Raw genomic sequence first — 22677 nt, forward strand, 5'->3', positions numbered from 1 at the left:
AGAGAGAGAGAGAAGGAGAGAGACAGGCGTAAGGAAGCTAAATATAATCGGATTATCGTGTATTTCGCGTCGTTTCGTATGCCAACCACGGCAGTCGCAATAATATTTTTACACGACTTCGCCACTCAGCGGCGCGACGGTGCGATGTACCGCGGCTTTTAGCGTATTGCGTACGTGTTCGGAATGCGAGCGACGCGGACGGCGCATTTAAATGTATCATGTACTCGCGAACACGCATTCGGCGACTTGTCATCGATATTCGTATAATGCGGAGCCGAGATCCGCGAGAGCGACGCTGGCTGGATGTGTCTATTAGCAATGTAATAACCGTGCCAGAGGTCGGGATATGATTTGCGGCGAAGCTACTGCGGGGGTGGTTGTAACTACGTTTACTGCCTTTCTTCCTCCTAGGCGAACGCGCGCGCGTATAATAAAAGGACACGTCTCTCGCGCCGCGCAAGACGAGCATAAGATTACATAATAACGACCGGAATTCCGCATGTTCTCGATGCGCGAATCCTCGCGCCGACGTCCGTGCGTTGTTGCGTTCGCGACATTGCGGACTGTTTAGAGAGAGAGAGAGAGAGAGAGACAGAGCGAGCGAGGCGGATCGTAAATATGCGCGAAAATACGCGGATATTCGCGAGACACGACATAAAGCGGGCGGATAATGGTCACGATGTTATCGGTGTGACATGAGACTAAGTATAATTTAACGATGTATTTTCCACGTGAGCGCTGTCCTGTAGCTTTGATGATCTTTAATGATAGATAAATGCGCTACGTAAAAGGAGACGTGTGCGGACGACTCTTCGCTGGGGGATCTTTTTTCACGGGGTGCTCCATCGTGTGAATTGCTGTGCTAATCGGCGCGTTATTAACGATCAATTGCGCTCTCATTAATCCTGAAACGAATCCCGTATCTCGTGGGATGGATTGCAATAGAAAATTTGCGATAAAAAGTGTACACTGAAGAATATATTAACAAGAAAAATATATCAATATATCAGTTTGAAATCTACGCGCGCAGAAAGAAGGAATATCTAAACGATAAAAAATATTTATTCGGAGTACTAATAACATATTCATTGAAATCTAACTTTTTTATTTAAATATAATAAACACTTTCATGAAAAACTAAGATTTGAAGAAAATATATATTTTCTTGTCTGACAAGTATATTTTCTTAGTGTAAAAAAAAAAAAAAAAAAAAATATATATATATATATATATATATATAGATGACATCATAAATAGATGCTATTAGTACCCAGCGAATGTCTATTATTTCTTACAAGAGATATTTCTGTTTCTTTCAAAGTAATATATCGTACACGAAGAGAGAACTTTATAGTAAAAATTATTACACGACCTTGTCACTGAAAAACAAGTCGATATTTTGCAATAATTCACTATCCTTTCATTTCACATGTGCCACTTTAATTTTAAAAACTGAAATGTAATATTGAAACACTTGCTATGTTTTCAATGAAATCTGTTGTGTTTGTAGCGAAATATACTACGTTCCTTAGCAAGATAGTAGTTTGCTTCCTAGTAGTCTATTTTCTTGGACTATTTAAAAATAATTTATACAAAAAAAACTATAATATTCTATGCGAAATGTACTACGTTCCTTAGCAAGATAGCAGTCTGCTTCCTATAATATATTTTCCTAGACTTGATTTTCCTAGATTTGAAAGTAATTTATACAAAAAAAAATTATAATATTCTATGTAGCAAGTATGTAGCATGTATTCATACACTAAGTGCACTCTGCATCACCGTCAGTTCTATGCGTCAGCCACAGTGTATGCGAATTCTTCGACTCATGGTTGATAAAATCGAAAGCCGTAATCGCATCGCACACTAATGGAGTTCAAGTATATCCCAAGTCGCGATTCAGTATGCACGTGTTCTCATTGTAGGGGCGAACAATGCCAAAGCTCGCCGCCATAACGATAGTGTAAGGGATCGCAATTAAATCGAGTTTGCCGAGTTCGCTTTACACGCGAGATCCCTCCACCCTCATCGGCGTAGATCCCGAAGAATCCGTTCGTCCTCGAGTTCCTAAGCAATTACGACGGTTTCCGAGAGCATTTCGCGATCGCCGCCGTGCAGCAGTTCGGCAATGCGACGACGGGGGCGGGATGGGCAAGAAGAGTACGAATCCTCGCTTCACTTCCCCCTTCGACCCATTCCTCTCTTCCATTTCCCAGCTATCCCCTTCAGCCCTTCCGTCCATTGGCGAAGGCCTCATACATATTAATGGAGATCGGATCGATTTTACTACGCGCTCGCTTCTTGCTGTGTTTAGGGACATCGACGTTCCGGCGCATAAGCTCTTCGGGCCGTCCGCAATGGTTATTATGCCATTAACGTAATGAAGTTAGGTGGCGGAGAATACCACCGATGGTTCGGAGGCCGACGGGTCCCGCCGCGGAAAAACGCGCTGAAATACAGCCGGGCCCGTCCAGAATCTTCGATGATGGACTGCGCGTACGTTTTCTTGCGTCGGCCGCGCTCTGTGCGATCGATGCGATTGCAAACGACCGATAAACGTAATTACAGCCGATGGTTCAGCCGGAGCGTGCCGTGCTACAGTCATTAGCTAGCGCGTAGTTATTAATCAATCGGCTCTCTAGTTACCAATGGCCTAATTCGATTATTAATGAAGCAATCGCGCGATGATTATTATCGCTGTCTTAGCGGCGAAACGTCGCTAGTTATCCGAGTTGAAGTTTTGATCCTTTGGCCACAAGTTTTGAATTTTTGGCCACAATATTCCGTTTAACGGAATATTGTGGCCTTAACTTCATTGATCCTCTGGCGCCTGAATCAATATCCTTTAATTTTATTGAACGTACTAGCTTTACCGAGTTTGAAACCTGCAAATGATATTTTATGTGTTTGCTGCCACTTACAGTAACCTAAGTAAGACTTCAATTTCCATATGTATCAAGCATACACTGATCTATACAGATATACAGATTCTAGAAGGTTCAGGTCGAAAGTAGAGTTGAAATTTCGACTGGGATATTTAGATCGATTTGCTCTTACGATACGATGAGACGATCTCGTGTGTATTTGCGTTTCGCACGTTCTCACGAATTATACACCGAGCAGAAACGCGCTGTTGGAAATCACTGGCAAAGTATAGACGCGATCGCCTTTTATGCGCGATTCAATAAGGATAACGAGTGTTTTACAGTTGGAGTTTGCGTTCAGTCACTGTTACCGGACCGATGTGGCCGACGCGTCGGACATACGCGAGTTGATATGTTTGTACGTGGAGAGAGTGAGCGAGCTCCTTATACCAACACTTGATGCATACAAAGGCTCGCCAATTAATATCCCTTGTATCAACACTTGATAGAGCAGGCTACAACTGCTCGCCTCATACAAACACTCGACAGTACAAGCCGAGGAAGGAGATTACGTATACCCTTCGCCAATGTCTTTTTCTCAGCTACATGATCAGTAATACCGTACGAGTAACACGCGTGTTCGCTGGGCTCGACAGGATTGTTGAAGGCGATACTGATTTAAATTAAAAATATGATTGCTCTTGGAAAAATAATAATAATGCGACGCAGAGGGAACCATTTTTCTAGTTTCGCCTAGAAACGAGACGAAACAAGTGGCGAAAATATAATAAGAAATTATAATTTTTTAACTTAAAATATCCCATTAATTTATCGTTAATATATAAATCGATACGAAATATTCAAATACGCGAAAGATCTTCATGAAAGATTGTACGAAAGGAAGAAATAGACAGATAGAGAGAGGAAAAGACGATGCTGGGTAAAAATTGGACGGGATATTCGACTGGACTTCCGGTTACGATCCTCCACGCTAATCACGCGCCTTTCTACGACGGACGAGGAGAAGGTCGAGGAGGAGGACGACGCGCGAGGAGAAAGACGACGAGGAGGGCGACGGAAGAAAATCCTTCGCGCAGCGTTCGATGCGCTGAACCGTGAAAGGACCCGCTCAAAGGTTCTTTTCACGATGCCGTCACCCTTCTGATCGCCTTCTGATTCGGACGGCCGGAAGGACAAGGGATATAAAGGGAAGCGACGTCGACCAATTAGCGATTCGCGCGATTTTATCAAACGAGTGGCGTGTAATCCAACGTGGATGGGTTAAAGCGCGTTACATGGTCCTCGACGGTGGATTTAATCGCCCCCCAATGTTTCGTCCTGGACGGTTTCGAGGACTCACTTCGGGACCGGCTTGACCGCTATTTTAATGCCGCGCAGGGACTCACCCCGCGAGAGTGCAGGGTGATCGGTTCGATACCGCTAGCGGGAACGTGCATCGCGATTTCTAAAATCGCTATAGAGATCATTTTTCACATGTAACTTGAAATCCCCTCCCAAAAAAAGGAAAGAAATTCTTCTCATCTCACCCAAAATTGCAGGAGATAATACGCAGCTGCATTCACAGGACGGCGTCGAGAAGTCTTGAAAAATTAATGGCGCAATGTCCCAAATGGTTCAGACGCGATTTGAGCGGAACTTTATTTTAAGCATATTTAAAGCAGTTGAATCCTTCCCCAATAATGTAAATCCCCCGGAAGCGCATTGGGGACTTATCATTTGCCGTCTTTTCAAGCACATTACTCGACGGTTTTCCCGTCGTCGGATCTCTTTTTAATTTACAACAGTCACGATAACCGAGCAGCCGGTCTGTAAACGGAATAATATCGATGACGACAACGACGATGACCTCATCATCGTTCTCGCCCAGGTCTCGCTCGTCTTCGGCTCGAGAATGAACGAACAGAACGGGATATCGCACAAAGAGTCACGCGCGCGCCGTATCTCGCTGTTTCGCGTTCCCGCGTATAATATTCGACGAACGGTCTCGTCGACAGGCGCGGGATTACGAGCGACGGGTCCCGGCCGCGATACGTAATACGATTTGCGGTGTATTCGCCGCACAAAAGATTACCACGGCGAGTTCCAACGAGCCGTGTACACGGGATCCTTGGTAATACTTCCGCTGCCTAATGCGGAAGAAGGGCCCTTTCAGCAGAAAGCAGTCTGGAGGTGCTCTGGGCTTATTGCTCTTGGCTTGCTATCTCGGTTTGCTATGCGGCACGTAATAAAGTCATATGGGACGTGCACGAATTCGCGGTGGTCGTGCACTTCCCTCGGACGAATCGTATATAGCGAGTCGAGTAGCTACGCGAATCGTAGCTTGTTCATCGACGCGAATTTTTTTCCGAGCGATACAATCGATTAGTTCAATTTCTTGTCTCATGCAATATCGGCGTCAAAAAGGAAAGAAAGATGTGTGTTGACACGCAAACGGTGTCTAAAATCGCGCGATATTTATTCCATCTTGAATAAATCAATGGAATCGTCGCTCGCCGCTCGACTTTGGTTCGATGGCGCAGAAAATTGCGTGATATGCTTGCGTGATTTTTCTGTATGTGTCGCACTTACTTGTGAGTGATTCCAAACCTTCGGCTTGGGGCTCGATCTCGCATTGTTGGCCGCATTCCCGTTTCCCGAACTGTTGGAAATAGTGGTGCCGGGCGACGCGATGGATTTGACGGACGGCTTTTGTGTCTTTTGCAACTGCGAGGTTACCGCTACCGTGGCGCCGGTTCGTTGTTGTTGCGGTTGCTGTTGCTGCTGCTGCTGCACGGTAGATTGTTGTTGTTGTTGTTGTTGTTGTTGTTGCTGCTGCTGCTGTTGTTGAGTTTGCTGCATGATCTGCTGTATGAGCTCCAGCTGCTGCTTAGTGAGACCATCGTTGCTGGCACCCGGAGACGTAACACTCTGTGAACAGAAAGAGATATAACATGCGTTTAAATCGTCTTTTCTCGTAAAACTGCTCGCGCACGTATACGTACAATCGCTGATATACTGTTAAATCAGTACTTCTCATCGACGTGTTATTTCGAGCCTTTCGTACTGAGTTCGACTTACTATTAAATTATTAAACTCCCCGTTGTATTATTAAATTATTAAACTATCAAATTACTTCAATATCTGATTACCGCGGAAATTCTTGTTTATCTGGCCTCCTTGTGAAGTACAAGGCCGATATGGGTCAATACATCGTTTATGTTGAAGAGCCGAAGGCGTGATTGTGCCGTTCGATCGAATTTAACCGCAGTCGGCGGATCTAGTCCGGTCGTGATCGGTCGCGAGCGCGGCCGCAAACCATAATCGATCAGGCCTTAATAGAGCATAACGTAGCCTTAGCGTCGACGAGCCGGGCCTGCGTCCGCGACAATAGTTAAACCGATCGAATTTAATAATTTACCGGGCCGATGTGAAATTACGAGCGCGCCGTGACGCCGCAATCTCGACATCCATTAAAACGGGCGCCGACTATAATTCGGCCCGTAAACGCGCCGCAATAAACCGTAAATATATCGCGCCTACGATGTGTGTATCCGTCAAGCGACCTGCGACTACAATTACGCGCACACGTGCGCGTGACGCCCGCCCAGGGTGGCCCGCGTGGGTTAATCCGTCTTTGTGTGGCCCGTTAAAGCGCCCGCTGTGTACATGCGCATCGAACATGCGTCGAACGTGCGCGCGCGCGTGTGTGTGTGTGTGTGTGTACAGGCCGTATCGCGACGCGGTAGTGGAAATATTTGTGTCGTCAACAAATCAGAAGAAACTCGTCTTTGCTCCAGATACTTCCCTCCACGAGACCAAGCAATTAATAATAATAATTATTATTAAAGCTTTAATTCTCCAGCACTCCGGGAATTTGAAATATCATCCGGAAAAGTGAAATATTATATTTAAATATCACGAAAATTAGATATATTTTGTATTTTATTTTTCCAAATTCTTCAACAAAAATGTCAATAAAAATGAAAGCAGGGACATTTAGATGTACTTATTTTTTAAAAAAGAAAAGTGCATGCAATATTTTTGTGCTTTATACGATTACTGTATGATTATTGTATGATTATTAATAGACAATATTTATTAAAATTTGTGCAAATAAAAAACATGAGACATGAACTCTAGCGTGTTTTCTAGATCAGAACGAAAAGGCAGCCGACGTCGAGACATATTTTCGCGTAGCGCGAGCGAGCGAGAGATTTTGCGCGACGCGGACGTGACGCGCCCGCGTGCGCTCTCCTACGCATGCTTGTTTCGTATACGACGGGAGCGCGAGTTGTAAAAAGGTGCGGAGATACCAGTCGCCATCGACGTCCGCGCACCTGCATGCTCGCATGCATTGCATGCATCGCGTTGCACTTTGTTTTACGGTCCGGCAATCACGCGGCGCGTTTTACCCGCGTCGTTTCGAGTGTTATTGCCAATTTTTCGATCCGATTCGCCCTTCTCGAGTCGCGCACGGGAATTGACGTATATGCGCACAGGAATTTCGGATACGGGCGATACGGTGGATTCCAATTCGGATTCGCGATTTTCGGGGACGAGACACGCCGATATCGTGATGCCACGCCGCGCCGACCGATTTTTTCTTTTTTTTCACCCCCGTTTGCGCCGGAATGCGGGCGGCGGTAACAAAGGGACCGCGGACGTTCGTGATTTTTAATTAGGAGGGCGCTCCCAGCGGGGGCCAACAAGCCGGACATCGCAGTTATTGTTCTGCCTCTCTCAACCCCGTGGTGGGTTACAGTTGTTCTTTCTTTTTTTCGCGTTTCCTCGACGCGTTCGCGACGCGAGTGCGCGCGCTACCACCATTAGTCCGTCGGGATAAATTTGTAATTTTTTGCAACGGAAATCAAAAAGCGCGCTTGTCCACTGTGTTTCGTCTTCAGAAACATGAGATAATTCCCTTTCTTATTTTTGTTTTCAATTCAGACGTTATTTATAAATTTATAATAAATAAATAAAAGCATATAAATCTCGTGTGTGAAATCTGCGTAAAAGAGGCCGTGAAATATTGATCCTCTTTAATTTGCCACCGACAGCTCATTGGTCAGCACGCGTAATTCATGCGCGCGGGATGATAATTAATAATTTGAAAATTAGAATTGCGGATTAATAGATGGCCGACTCCGATGGTCGTCAGCCGAGTTGACGTTACGGCTGCTAAAAGCGTGGATCGCACGGTACAAAGGAATTTATTCCGTTTGCGCGCTTATTTCGTTGACTTGGCGAAATAATTGCGTCGCGAGGGGAACCGCTAATCAGTTTTCGCTGCTGATATGACGATTGCATGTACGGCTGCGACGCTCGCGTTCGAGTGCGTTTCCGGCGAGGGGAGGAAGCGGAGGAGAGGAAGGGGAGAGGAAGGGGCGGGGACGCGCAGCGCGAATTGAACCGTCGATTAAAATTGGATTTGTTAATTACTGCAGGGAACGCGGGACAGCCAGGCAGCGGCCGCGATCCGGCTCATACCTTATTAAACCTTCATTTCGTAATTCCCACACTGACATTTGTCATCGTTGTAATTCAACGGACAGCCGTCTCCTGGACGAATGGCGGACGAGCGTTTCCTTCTCTACCATCGCGTTCTTCTCGTGTTTCGCGGGGATAAAGCGAGAGAATTCAGAATTCGCGAATTCGGGATACCCGCAGTATCTCGGTACTCACCTCCCCCGTATCTACCCCTGCGCTGCATACAGGCTGTAATTTTCCGTCAATATTTAGCGAATCGTTTGGCCAGCGCCGTTAGAATCTCGCAAATACGGAATGAGCGCGTTCGCAAACAGTCGATGCCGGGGGCGACGGATTTTGTAAATATCCGCGCAAGCAATACCGCCCGGCGATATAATATGCGGGAATGTTTCCGCTTTATTCATGAGTTCCAGGATATTAATCCGGTATCGTGTTTTTCAGCCGCGCGGCCGCGCCCCCGCCATTCGGTTCTTCAATTTGTTACCCCGTATCTCGTGCAAAATGTTCGCTCCCGTGTCAATAATTCGGCGCGTTACTCGCGTAATTATAGGAACACGCTCATTGCACAAGAGCATTACAGTAATTGACGCGGCTATTTATTAAAATATGCACTCTAACCGTAAATATTTTTGCTCATCTGTACGTGTATGTGCATCAGGCAGCCGCGCATCATCGTCTTGCGTACGTACCGTTGCGTTTCGTTTTCTCAACGTTTTCCATCTCTCGATAACTCAAATTACGATATTCGTATCATTTACGTGATAGTAATAAAAAAAAAGAATTACAAAAAGGGAATCATATAACACAGCGCGGTTAAAAATACTCCCGTTATCCGTGACTTGGCCGTAATAACGTCGTTGCGCGAAATTCGAAGACACCCCAGGCATTCGCTTGATTAGATTCGCGGACGTTTTCTTAATTAAAGAGAGATAGAAAGATAGATAGGTTTATTAAGCCTTGGGGTGAAATCCCTTCAGGCATATAGTAGTGAGAGTACAAGTCTATGTGTATATATATATATATATATATATATATATATATATATATATATATATATAAAGATAAAAAAGAAAAACAGGAAAGGAAAGAGAGGGAGAGAGATCCAAGTGTTGTTTTCACGATAAAACTGCCGGTATCGCGCTCATGCAACGTATTTGTCACGTTCCTGGGAGACCGAAGCCGAAAGCTTCCTCCGGCAGATCATCCCACTCCCCGATGGCATGCTTATCATACGCGTCTCCCGTGTCGGCGATCGCCATTTGTACGCATACAAAACGCGCGTTCACCACAAGCCGCGAGCGCGTCGTGCATTTGTCAGTCGCGAGTCCACGCGCGACCGTCCGTTTTCCAGAGCGCGTCCACGAAACTTCGCCATGTATTCGCCTGTGTGACAAATCGTCCTTCACAGCGGAGGTAGGGCGCAGGAGAAGAAGGCCACGCGGAACTCTCATCCTCTCAGGATCTTCCCGGACCTCCTCCTACTCCTCTTTTTCTCCGTGCGATTTTCCTTCGAGCCCGACGAGCCAGCGAGCGAACAAGCGTCCTCGACATCCTCGCGCGATCCTCACACGCGAGGATCGCATTATTTTTCACCCCTCGCGCGTCCTGACCCGCTCGTTCATCATCACCCTCATGCGACCCACTTTCAATCCTGTTTCTCTTCACGCCGCGGAACAACGAGACCACGTCGCCGGGTACCGTTATTTGTACACTGATGCGGCCCTTTCGCGTGGTTTTCACGCTTGAGTGCAGGGTGATTCGTTAATCAGGGCTGAATCGATCGAAACCGACGAGGAATTTCCGAGTTTCGAGCTACCGACCGTGAGGGCAGACGCCGCGGGATAATTTCGCTCGGAACCACCCGACGTCTTTGGTGAACGTACGTGTTCTAATCCGCCGTTTTTGTTAGAATGTGTGTGGGACAAGCAGATTCGTGTTGAAATTACTTGCCTCGGTTCTTCTCTTTCTCCTCTCCATTCCTTTATTTACTTTTAAACAAAGACAAATACGCACAAAAATACGTACTCTTTGTGCGAGCTGAGAATGATATACCACGATACTGCATGATTTATAGTCTGCGTGTGTCCGTTGTAGACTCGCTTAAAAACTTCATCCATCATAAATGTTTGATGAACCGATAGAGAGAGAGAGAGAGAGAGAGAGAGAGAGAGAGAGAGAGAGAGAAGCGAATTAATCGAGAATATAATTGCGAGCTTTCTCTCTCTCCGCGAATGAATAATAAAAAGAACGACGCAAGCCTGGGAGATGTCCTTCCTTATCGATATTTTATTAGCGCACGAGCCACTCTCACGCCGATCTATGTAGCATGCCTTTTATGAGCCTTTCACACCTGTTACCGCCGTCCGTATATTATGTGACTCACGCACAATAACGCGAAATATGCGGACGCGTATACCGAAGGAAAGAAATTTTTTCGCAGCTCGGGCTTCTATGCCGGGCCGCGATAATACGACATGACGCGTAATATACAGAGTACGAAACTTATTTGCCAATGGCCTTTCTCTTTCCCTCCGCGTCACCATCGTAACTCAGAAATAATAAACGATATAATATAAATACACACATAAATAAATAAATAAAGAAAAAGTAAAAATAAATAATATTTGGAGAATGGCGAAGGCGAGATCCGGCGAAACGGGAAATAGAAGCGCAAAAATACGCTCGACCCGGAAAACACGCGTTGGTCTGGGAAATTAGAATGTAAACAAGAAAACGCTGAAAAAATATACGCATAGAACGAACTCGTTTCGGCGCTGGAAGGATGTAAGTAACACGATATGTAACGAAATTCGAGATATAAATCAACGAATACGCAGGGAAAAAATGCACTATATCCACGCACGAACAGAGAACGAAATATATATGTGCGCGACGTATTGACGGAATACAGGCTATATTGACACACGAGATTATAGTGGAAACGCCGTCAAAACAAATTACAGACTTTTTCTCGACGAGAAGCAAGGATATAGATAAAAAGATAGATGGAGATAGATAGAGAGAGAAGAGGAAAAATAAAGATATATAGTCTCCCTCTCCTCTCTCTTTCTCTCTCCGTGTGTTATAAAATAATTGCGTTAGAACGCGAGGTCCCCGATATATCGATATCCGATACCCGACCGTGATTTCAACGTAATTTTAATTGCCCATTTCCATTTGGCGCTGTAATAAAAATCCACGCGCGCATGGATGTTGTATTGCACCTCGTTATCGATATTAATTATTATTTTCAGATATTATAAGAATTTTCGATTGCCCGTCGTCGCTCTCTCTCTCCCCCTCTTTCCCTCTCTGTCTTTCTATCTTCTCTCTATCCATCTCTATTATCGTGAATTACCCGGTCCGATATGTACGGTCTCGCGCAAAAGCTCAGCCAGGAAAAGGTAAATCGTCCAAATTACCTCGACGTCGTTTCCCGCGCATTCTTGCGAGAAACGAAGGTCTCTAAATACGACCGTTACGTCGTGCAGCGTGCCGTCTCGTAAAATCGCTTTCGCATAATAAAATATTCGTCGAGTCGCGAGAGCGAACTCGACGGAGAGAGGGACGATAACGAAGCGGCAGGAGGGGCAAAATAAGGTAGATGTGTAGGTAGGTAGGTAGATAGAAAGGAAGGAAGGCGGAAAAGGTCGTAGCCCTTCTCGTCCTTCTCGGAATTAAATTAATTAAGCCAGATTATCTCGGCGGATGTAAAAAACTTCAATACGGCGGACGTAGCTGGGCAACTTTTCCAGCTCCGCCGTCGACGATGAAGACGCGACGGGCCGGGGCAGACGGGAGGTAGAATGGCGGAAGAGAAGAAGAAGACCGAGCTCTCGTACTTTTAATTCGCTTAGGCGGCCCGCGACCGCTTTAAGGCCGAGGAGCGGCCTTATTATGGCACGAAGGCAGGTGTTAAGATCTCCCCGCGCTCACATGTTTGCGTCGCCGGCCGTCAATTTTCATTCCAAAGTTTTTCCGTCTCTAGCCGGAAGGACGCGTGATCTCCCTTCGCGAGAGTTAGCCCCTCGCTACCATATCCTCCACCTTCGCCGGAGAAAGAAAGAGAGAGAGAGAGAGACAGAGTCCTGAAACTTTCTCCCTCTTTCTCGCGCTCCTCAACCACGACAACGACGACGACAAGGAGAAGCTCCCACTTTCTCCCGAGACGACGCACTTCGAGATAACTTTCCTCGCTCCTCGTTTGCCGGCGAGTTTTCGCGGTGACGGCGCGCCTCGCTGATCTTACGGTGCTTTAAGGAGCGAGAGCAACGCGGAGATTCGCAATAGCGATATTTTGTTTCGGTTTGATGTCGGGGAAAATATGCAGATAAGCTCTCGGGGAGGAAACGACGAGGACTCGGCTAATGTTAGTATCGCGACATCTTCTTCACATCAGCTAAATTATCGCGCTTTTATCTCCGGAGTTTGAAAAAATGTCCCGACCCGTCTTCTAGACAAGGATTAAGTAGCCGGCGCTGTGAGATATAATCGCTCTTACGCTTTATTTTATCTTGTTTAAAAAGCGGTGTCAAGAGAGAGAGAGAGAGAGAGAGAGAGAGAGAGAGAGAGAGAGAGAGAGAGAGAGAAAAGAGTATCGGTGCCTGTTGGAGCTTGTCAAATATTTTCCAAGAACTCCAGCATGAGTAACATCAGAGCAACGTAATCGGAAATAACTCGACTCGCCTATCGGTTTATCTTGCGAACTTTCGACGAGTACTGCGAGCTTTCGGGATGATGCTCGACGATTTCAACATGCCGTCGTCGTCGTCATGCGTTTAATTAATACTCGGTTTATCGACTTCGTGCCAACGCGCCGTCGTGTCGTTACACAAATCCTTACGGAATCCCGTCGTCTCCGTCGAGATCTTGCGGCTGCACTATACAGCACAGCACAGCACAGCACAGTGCGGCGTAGCCCGGCGAAAGTTCGTTCGTTAGCTCGTTCGACGAAAGTTTTCCCGGTCTTGGATTTTCCCTCGCTCGCGTCCTCCTCGTCGTCTTCGTCGTTTTATATCGCCCGCGGGTAAAACCGATCGAGAGAGCGCGCCGACGATTTCGCCGTTTCATCAGCGCAACGACTGACAGCTGAAGTCTGCGGAACACGCAGCTGTGGCGATCTAAATTGCCTAAATCAGGCTCGCGAGGCGTGCCGCGCGTGTACACGCAGCAACGACGGGACGGCACCGACATTCGATCGACTGTCACGAGCCTAATTGCAATATCGTCCGGCCGGCATTCGAAGCTGGCATTAAAGCGGAATCCCATTTCGATCGACGATCGGTGCGTATCGAGAAACTCGCGTCTCCACCAGTCGATATGACGAGAGCGACGAGAGGGAGAGACGCGTCTCGCCATGCACGGGTTATCAGCTCGCGACGAGCTCTGGAGATATGCAAAATAAATTAATTGCGCAGTTCGCGATCGCACACCGGGGCTGTATCTTCCGAGCGAGTGGTCGGACGATGTTGGCTTTAACGAGGGGACAAGTGTACGTTTCATTAATTAACGAACAGTTTCCTCCATCTTCTCTCCCGACGGAAATACACACGTAGCAAAAAAGTCACCCCGCTATTCCTCCTCTATTGCGCGCTCCCTCGCAAATCCGTCACATCGAGAGACTGGTAAAAACGATCGCGGATGGGGGAAGGATCGGTGCTCGAGGCAATGCGCGCGGGAAGACGCGGAAACTAATGCTAAAACCGGAAACCCATTGATCCGCGGCCGCGGAAGTTGGCCTCTCGCGCGAGCGAAAGAACGGAAATTTGAAAAGCAAATTCGCCGCCTGCGGTCCCGCGCGCATCAGCGTCGTTGTTCGCCGCGACGGAATCCGAAAGTACGAAAACTCAATAAGGTCTCGATCCAGTTACGCATCGCGCCGGTCGGTCGGTGGAGTCGAATCGAGCCGAGTCGAGGAGTATTTTCTTTCACCAAAAGTGTGCGCGCGACGAAAAGTTTCGACCCTCCTTGCTTCTCTTTTCGCGGGGCAGCGCCGCGCGATTTTCCAACTTGGTCCGGGTAGATAATAAAATCGTCGACCGCGATATCGGGACCGACGGCGAGCGAAACTCGTAACTGCGAAACTGATTCACGGCGGACGCGTTAGTCCGCGCGCGCGCTGCTCAACTCGGGAACACGATTAATGCTGAATCAATTAGCAACGTTGCACCGGGGCAGCGCAGTAGCGATCTCATCTCGCTCGTTCGCTCGTGTGCGCAGCCGATGCAATCAAGATCTCGGGGACGCGTTTTCCTTCTATCTGCATAATATATAGCCCGAAATTTTATTGCGTGGGAAGTCGAAGCGTAGTAGCTCCGAGCGTGACAGTATGCCTGCGATATGAAAGATTTCTTGGGATCTAATTGGGATCCAGTCCGACTTTTCAAAATAACTGTGGACTCTAGTTGGAAGTGCGATGTTTCAAGCATATGATTCTAAGCGGGACAAGTTTTCCCAATATTTCTTCTAGTCTTCGTTTCAGATTAGAATTTAATAAAACGTGTCGACTTTCCAAATAATTTTATTACTCAATAAAATGCTCAAAATGTTTTAAAAACATATTACTTTTTTATATTCTATTGAATATTAATAGCTGAAATAAAAATGAGATTGCCGATTAGTATCGTAGTAGGATAATCAATTTTGAAACAAATTTAGGCATTATGAATCAGAATCTAAGCTGCAACTGTGAAAACCTTGAGAAATTTCGATGCGGGTAATTTGCAATCGGCGTAAGGGAGCTCACCGACGACGGTCAATATCGGTCCTAGTTATTCCGGTAATTTCGAATCGCGAGATCGAGGGCAAGTTATGTGCCTTTAAAGTTGATTGAGCTTTGTTATCGAAGGAAATATTCGCGCCGATTACACAACCGCTCCGGCCAAGTGACAACTGCGGATACACGTGGCTCTGTTCTCCACGGAGAGAGGCGGGGGAGGACACATATATAGCGGTTTAATAAAACACGGGCAAAGTATACGTTAACTTGGTTACGCTGTACCGGCGGATTCGTTGATTTAACGAACTGCAGCCGTACGAAACGAGTCTGGCGGTGACGAGACGAGACGAGTCTCTTCGTTTCGCGAGCGAAAAAAAGGAGAGAGAGCTCGTTCGGCGAACACGTCGAGCATGTATGATGGGATCGGATCGCGCACTCGCACGTGGCTCGGCGTAATTTCGTCGTGGAAGATGAAAAATACGAGAGATGAGAGCGGGATCAATTTCAGGGACGATCGATTTTCCCACAATCGTGTGTGAGCTTCTTGGTTTTTAACTTTCTTCACTCTCTCCTCTCCGAGTACACTCGGAGAGAGTAAAAATACATGCTGATGGTGGTAACTGTGTAGATGACACGCGAGTTTTGTATGTAGAATTAATACAATTTAATAAATTATTTTGTGGTCATTGCAACTAAAGCTATATAGCTATGAAAATTGTATATAGTTTTCTAATGCTTTATATAGTTCTTCTAACGCTACAGTTTTAGTTGCAATAATTACAACACGGTTCAATAAACTATATTCCTTAATTCTACATACAAAACTCTTATAGTTGCCATGTATTTTTCTTTGAGCATTTTCGTTTTTCGATACACGTATAAGTAGTAGTTGGAGGTAAAACAAAATTAGATAAATCGCGTATAAAAATGATCCAATTATAATTAGAATAATGGAAGATGACGATCTAAATAAAGCGGCGAGAAATGTCTCCTGCGCTAATTTAAATACGATAAAGTATCCGCGCGGATGTCGCACGGCGGGAAATTACTCCAGTCCGTGGGACTTTATGGATCATTCCGCGGAAAAAGAACGGCTAGTGGTGATGTGCCAGCCGCACGGAGAAACAGCAGCGCGTAGGTGTGTGTATGTGTGTGAGCGTAGTCGTAGAGTGTGACAAGCAGAAATATAATATATTACTCAGACGCGGCATCGAAATGGCGCGTCCAGCCATCCAGCGCGGGTAATATTATATAATTTATAGAGCAGTACGCACACACACATATACGCGGTTTAGTTATAGTTTGTCGGGCTAGAGCGGATCCTTTCCATTTCCCACCCCCGCCGTCTTTTGTCGAAGGGATCGCGGAGACGTGTTTTACGCGAGAGTGCAGGTGTCCGCTCCCACGTAGACGCAAATCCAGAAGCGCACGCCGCGCTATACATCAGCGTCTCTCAACTCGATGTTGCGCCGATCAATACCGGCTTTCGTTCAATTCACGATAGTTACTCGAAACTGACAACAGCAACGGTGTTGACCGCGATTCGGGAGGAACTATTGCGTTCGCCAAGTGTGATGCGCGTGTTCAAGTATCAAGTATACAACCGAAATTCGATTTCTCAGATTGCTAATGTCCTTCTAACGCGCGCGCGCCTATGAAAGGATCCTTCGTGTATTTTACCCGTTTATTTACGCGTGCACTCCCCGCCGAAGATTCAAACGGCGTGTAACGATTTCCGATGTAGACTCGACACAACATTGAGAAACGCTGCCGCGCACACGACGCCGCAGAACGTTTTGTACATCTACTACGCGTTCCTCTCCAGCGCCCCGGGGTGCGATCTACGCTCCGAGATTCAGATCTCCAATTAGCTGTATATCAAGTTGAAGGGTGAACACTGAACACAATCATCCGATTCTGCTTCCCACTAAATGCGTAGGTGAGTGTGTGTGTGTGCGCGCGAGCGCGCAAAAGAAGCTTATCTAGTGGATCGTGGGCTATGCATTTGCGACTGTCATCGCTGGGAATATGCTTTTATCAGGAGCCTGACTTAATTTAGAACACTCCTACGCCAGAGCTGCGAATGCATTTACACGTGTGTAACGGGGGCGTAAAGTGAACTACCTATTAACGCGTGGGCACGTCGATCGAGATTCTCTTTCAAAAAAAAAAAATAAAATGGCAAAACTGTTCTCACTTTCCGTACTCGGGAGCGTTTCGACGGGCAGAAGTGGCTGTTATTGACAAGCAGCGATCGAACGAGCTTGTTAACAGTTTACAATTTAAATGGCACTTGCACGCGCGTGACCGCGGCTCGCATTTTTATTTTAACTCTATTTTTTACGTGCACCTTGAATATATCCCCTTTCTCTCTCTGTCAAGAGCGAGTCTCACGACGTTCAACGTAATACCCTATCCCGATATGTGAGACGTCAGTATGCTTTTATTCACCTGCTAATTGTTACCGCGTCCAACGAGACCGCCACGTGTAAACCGAGATTCTGATCTCCAATTAACCATGTATCAATCGGACGCGTTCAATCGGATTTCTCGTGTCGGTATAGTCGCGCGTGCACGGAAATCAAGCGTACAGTCATCGAAAACGAGGATCGGAAACGACGTCTCAGTTAACAGACTAGGACGCTGATAAATGAGCTTAATCGACCGAGACAGATTAATATTTAAAGTCAAAAGCCACGAGAGCAGCGAGTCACCTTTGAAATTCTCTAGATCAGAGCTCCTCAACTCCCAAGTGGCCCGTGAATAAATTTTAAGGAGCCTTGGACGGCCTTGGCCTTTGAACGGGATAAAACTTCTTATTTGGACCAACTTCAAATCTGACAAATTAGTTTCTCAACGCTTAATAATTTTATCTCGATATAATATCTGATTCTTGATAATCATGTGTACTGTTGTTACTACATGTATTTGAAATTTTTTTCTTAAGGTAAGATTGTCGAAGGAGAGCGCACCTATGGAGCAGGAAAAGTCAAAAATTCCGACTCTGGACGTCATTTAAATATTCCTCGCGACTACGCAGTTCGATCTTTCATTGCGAACGAAATACTCTCTGCCCTTCATTAGCGCGCGATACTTGGCGACGCGACGTGCTACGATGCATTCGTGTACACACACGCGAGATATAAACCCTCACGGACGCGAGTTCCCGAGAGTGACTCGTTTCAAAGCGAGAGCGCACACTCTGACGAGTCGAGATTTCGATCTCTAATTAGCTGTATATCAAATGAACGCGTTCAACCGAGTCCACTTGAACACGGAACGCCGGCGTGTCGCCGCGGGTCGCGTCGCGCATGTGTGCATGTACGCCCCCCGGGGTGCATACTTGGTCTGTGTGTTCACGTCGGGTCCTTCCATCGTTTGACATCGGCACAACTCGTCTCCATCCAGTGCGCTGACTTTGATTTGTAACTCGCGCGTCGCGATCAGCGTACGTACGAACACGATGCAGCACTGATAACCGAGATCGCCGAATGATTAACAGAGGGAGAATGAATACGCGACCGAGTGTGTAAAGCCCCGGCTAATCCTGGACCAAACATGGAGCGCACGATCATGCCTTCGGCTCGGAAAGAAAATACGATGATCTACGCGACAACACGAACGCGAGGATGAAGTGTATCCTGGAATTTGTTCCACGAAGAGGCTGTCAAATGTCGACGCGCGATTGGTATCGCCGTGTTGTTCTAATCGCGAAAATGCTTCGAAAATGAATAACTGCGTAAGAACGGAAACTCTAAAAATGATCATGTCACGATATGAGTTGCAAATTATTAATCCTTCATGTCGCTGATAAATCTACGAGGGAGAAATTCGTGTAACGCAATCGGTCGTCATCAAAACTCGATTACTAGCAATATTTTTATCAAGTGCTTGCAAAAGTTCGTTGGACTCTAACGATTGATTTCATCGATTACAAAAAAAAGATGAGACATTTTATAAGTATAGAATTTGAAAATCACCTCAGAGACCGTAGAAAATAATGGACAATAACGGAAAATAAATTGAGTATACGCCATGTGTTGTTTTGTTGTTATAAATAAAGAAAATATAGCTAAATTCCAACAAACTTTTGCGAGTCTCTGATACGTACGGCAAGCTATGTGCTTGTTGCTAATCAGAGGTCTAGAAAACAATCGAGATTGCGTCGTTGAACTGACCACGAACTGTGGATTCACCACGATGTAATTTATCTTTTCTTAATTAAGTCCAACGAGGCGATCATGACACTATGAATCTCGCAAATGATATATTTACACACCAAAGCGTCCATGAACCATACTAAAGTTGAGAAAATTGAAGTATCACGGCTCAATCGTTTAAGACGACCAATTATGGCGAACGTATCTCGCGAGTCGGCCAATGTCGATGTTACTACGAAGGCGAGATGGAAGAAGCTAGGAAGCCTAAACTCAGGACTCAGAGGGAAACTACGTGACTCAGAAGTTTAGCGAGCTGAAGAAAATATGATTCAATTTTCCTGGAGAGTCTCGGGGAGCGCGAGCCATCATTTTTGGAAATGATATTCTACGTGCGGCGGAATGTCTCGTGTGCGCGCCAGGAACGCGCATTTAGAGGAATTGAAGATGATAAATCTCTCGACGTAATGGCTACAACCGTGAGAAAGAGAGACGTTATCACGACGCGGACGTTATTCCAATTCCGCGGGATCGTTAAAGTCACCTCTCTATAAATATCGCGTTTCTTGTCTTCGTTTATTCATTAACATCGTGTACAAGCCCGCGCTCTTGCACGTCGCCGCGATCACGGATAACGGAACGCATGGCGACATGGCAATGCCCGCTTGCGCGGGATAAGCGAGAACTATTCGGCGACGAAACGAAGAATAACAGGGGAAGTGCCTGCCGACCGAAAGACAATTTTTGTTGGACACGCAGTATCGCCCAGCTATCGTCGGGCGACGATCCAATTTCCGTCGAGATACTTTTACCTAACCGACGGCGGCGCCGTGATGGATACTCAAAAGCCCCTCGCATCGGTATACAGAATTTTATCGTTCGCTGATGCAATTTTCATCGGGACGTTCTATCGGCGGCGCGGCGGGACGCCGTGTGGCGGACACTCCAACTCCCATATATCATTACGCGGACTTTTACTACGCTCTCGCGTATATACGTTCCAAGTTTTGACGCTCAAGTCAGCTACTTTTTTATCGTCTACTTGAAGCGTGGCGCGTCATCAGGCCGCTCGACGTAAATTTATAAAGGGCGGCGTCCGTGCGAAAGCCAGAGACGCCTTCATCCCCTCTGCGGAAAGGTGCAAGATCGATATAAACATTTTCAGAAGGGCGTTAAGTAAGTACGGCCAAGTCCCACGGCAAAAGTCTAAATAAATAAATCTATTCTCTGAAATGTGCAGGATTTTTCATAAGTCAATCGCTCGAATTAATCCCAAACGCACTGAGGAAAGAATTTCTGATATTTATAACTATAATCGAATGAAGGAATAATTACTATAAATTATGGACTGGAGAACCGTTGTTTTAGTAAATTCTACTATAACGTTAATGAGAATATGTGTATTACTACTATCATTTTACTACAAAAATATGGTTGGAGCCAAAGATAACTGTAATTTTAATTAGACAACCATCTTTCTTCTCTCAGTGTACATTTCTCTTGGGAGGTAACCGGAATTTAAATTGTTCAATTATAAAAAAATGTGGTTTTATCTTTTCAGAAATAAAAGACTTGAGTAAACATTTGAAATGGCTCATACAGGACCAAGAGACGCGATATCTGTTACTACTGAACGCGCTGCCGCGACCACCTGTACCTACTTAATTCAGTGAAAGGTTACAGGCATAAGTCAGCCGAGGTAGCCGAAGCATCATCGGTCGCAGCGCGGCTCGTCGTCGTGCCGTTCACGATAAATGCATCAAAGGACCACTCGGTACGATACCGAGACGCGGCTTCTGTGCCGAGAACGGAACACGACGAAGAGTTCGAAGCCGAAGACGTAGCCGGCGAGGACGACATACGAGAAATTGGAAGGCGAAGCCTTCGAGTGGCTTAAGCTCGTCGACGGTTAACAAGTTCTCGTCGAGGATCTCTCCGACCGTCGCCGACGCTGCCGTGGGCTGCATCAAGGGCCCGGAGTAAATACACCTAGCTACGCGCACGTGTCGTAGGAAATGGTTGTTCACGGCGTTAGAACACACACACACACACGCACACATGCACATGTAGCTCACGGCGACGTGCCGGAAGCGCGGCGCGTAAGCTACGGATATTGTGTCCGCGCGTCTACATCGTATCGTTCGACATTGTGATGGCTGATGATAGTGCATGGCTGGAATATAGTGTACCTACCGAGCAGATGGATTCGAAATAAACCACCCAGTGCTTTTTTCCGATTAGTGGAGCGAAATAGCACGCGCGAATAACACATTCGCAGACTCACACTCTTCTCTTTTTCATTAATATATATATATATTTTTTTCTTAAATTATATATTTCGTAGAGGTCTACGGGGAGTTACGCGGGATTCAAATATATCTCGCAAGAGTCGAATGAAAGGTAAACGATTTTTCTTTCTTATTTCCAGAGAGATACGTGCTCTGCGCTTTCTCTATCTCTCTTCGAGCCACCCCTAAGAGGACGATTTCTTTCGACTCGCAACTACCGTGAAATTCGCGGTCGAGAAAAAAGCTCGCTGCGTAACTCGGTACCGTGGAAATTTCATTTCGCGGCTCGTCCGGTCCCGGCAAATATTATCGTAAATTTCCGCCTTGGCGTATCACCTGCGGTTCTCCGTCGCCTATCTCCGCCTCCCTCTCCGGCGCGCCCCGGAGAAATATTTCTTTCCCCCGGGCCGATAAATCAACGCGGTCCGTTCGACACGACGGTCATCAATAACGGTAGTGCTTAGGCTTTTTCCGCGCGGCACTCGCGCCGGAATATCGAAAGCCCCTACGGGCACCACGGTGCTTCTCTCTCTCTCTTTCGCAAGAGCGCGTGTTTGTGTACGTGTGTGTATGCGCGTGTATATGTGCATCGCCGTAGCGTGCAACGATCTCTCTCTCTTTTCCTCGCGCATGAGAGTGCATGCGCAACCTCGAAAAACTTGCTACCGCGTGCAAGTTTAATGGCTCGGAACGGCGTTGCGCCAAGTTGCACGGGCTCGTTTATTTTTCACAGACAGCCAACCGTGGCCCCCTTGCGAAAGGAAGCGGAGAAAAATTACCCGACGGACGCGTACCCCAGGAATTAAAAGCCGTATTATCGGCGCCAGCGATGTTTATAATATATTTATTCGACTGAATATATATGTATATACATAACGGGGTAACTGAGGATGCACACGGGACTGAATGCAAAGAGAGTTAATAATTTAAGAAAGCGCACACACAGAACAGCACAGACGTCGCGCGATAAAAACGATCGCGTGGCGGTCATTTGTATCAACTTCATTCAGTGAAAGAGCCCCGATATAAGTCAGCCGGGGCACCAAAGCGGTAGTAAGGACTATTACACTCGTAATTCTGTTAAGATTGCACTAAGCGAAGCGGCGCGATACATTCGCAAAAAAAGTACTGGCGGGCGATTTCGTCCGGAAATCACGTGGAAT

The 22677-nt window shown here is 46.5% G+C and overlaps 1 protein-coding gene across 11 annotated transcripts in view; it reads right to left on the bottom strand.

The window, feature by feature from the left end:
• The window catches only part of LOC116850871, a 488766-nt gene that overhangs the window by 56290 nt on the left and 409799 nt on the right, over positions 1-22677 (bottom strand). For all 11 annotated transcript variants that reach the window (XM_032829662.1, XM_032829664.1, XM_032829661.1 and 8 more), the window contains one exon: positions 5454-5792. In XM_032829662.1, coding sequence (XP_032685553.1) covers positions 5454-5792 — 339 coding nt within the window. The remainder of the gene's footprint in view (positions 1-5453; positions 5793-22677) is intronic.

The sequence above is a fragment of the Odontomachus brunneus genome, unplaced genomic scaffold, assembly GCF_010583005.1.
Source record: "Odontomachus brunneus isolate Ranch 3 - 2012 unplaced genomic scaffold, Obru_v1 Obru_scaffold_158, whole genome shotgun sequence".
Classification (NCBI taxonomy): Eukaryota; Metazoa; Arthropoda; class Insecta; order Hymenoptera; family Formicidae; genus Odontomachus; species Odontomachus brunneus.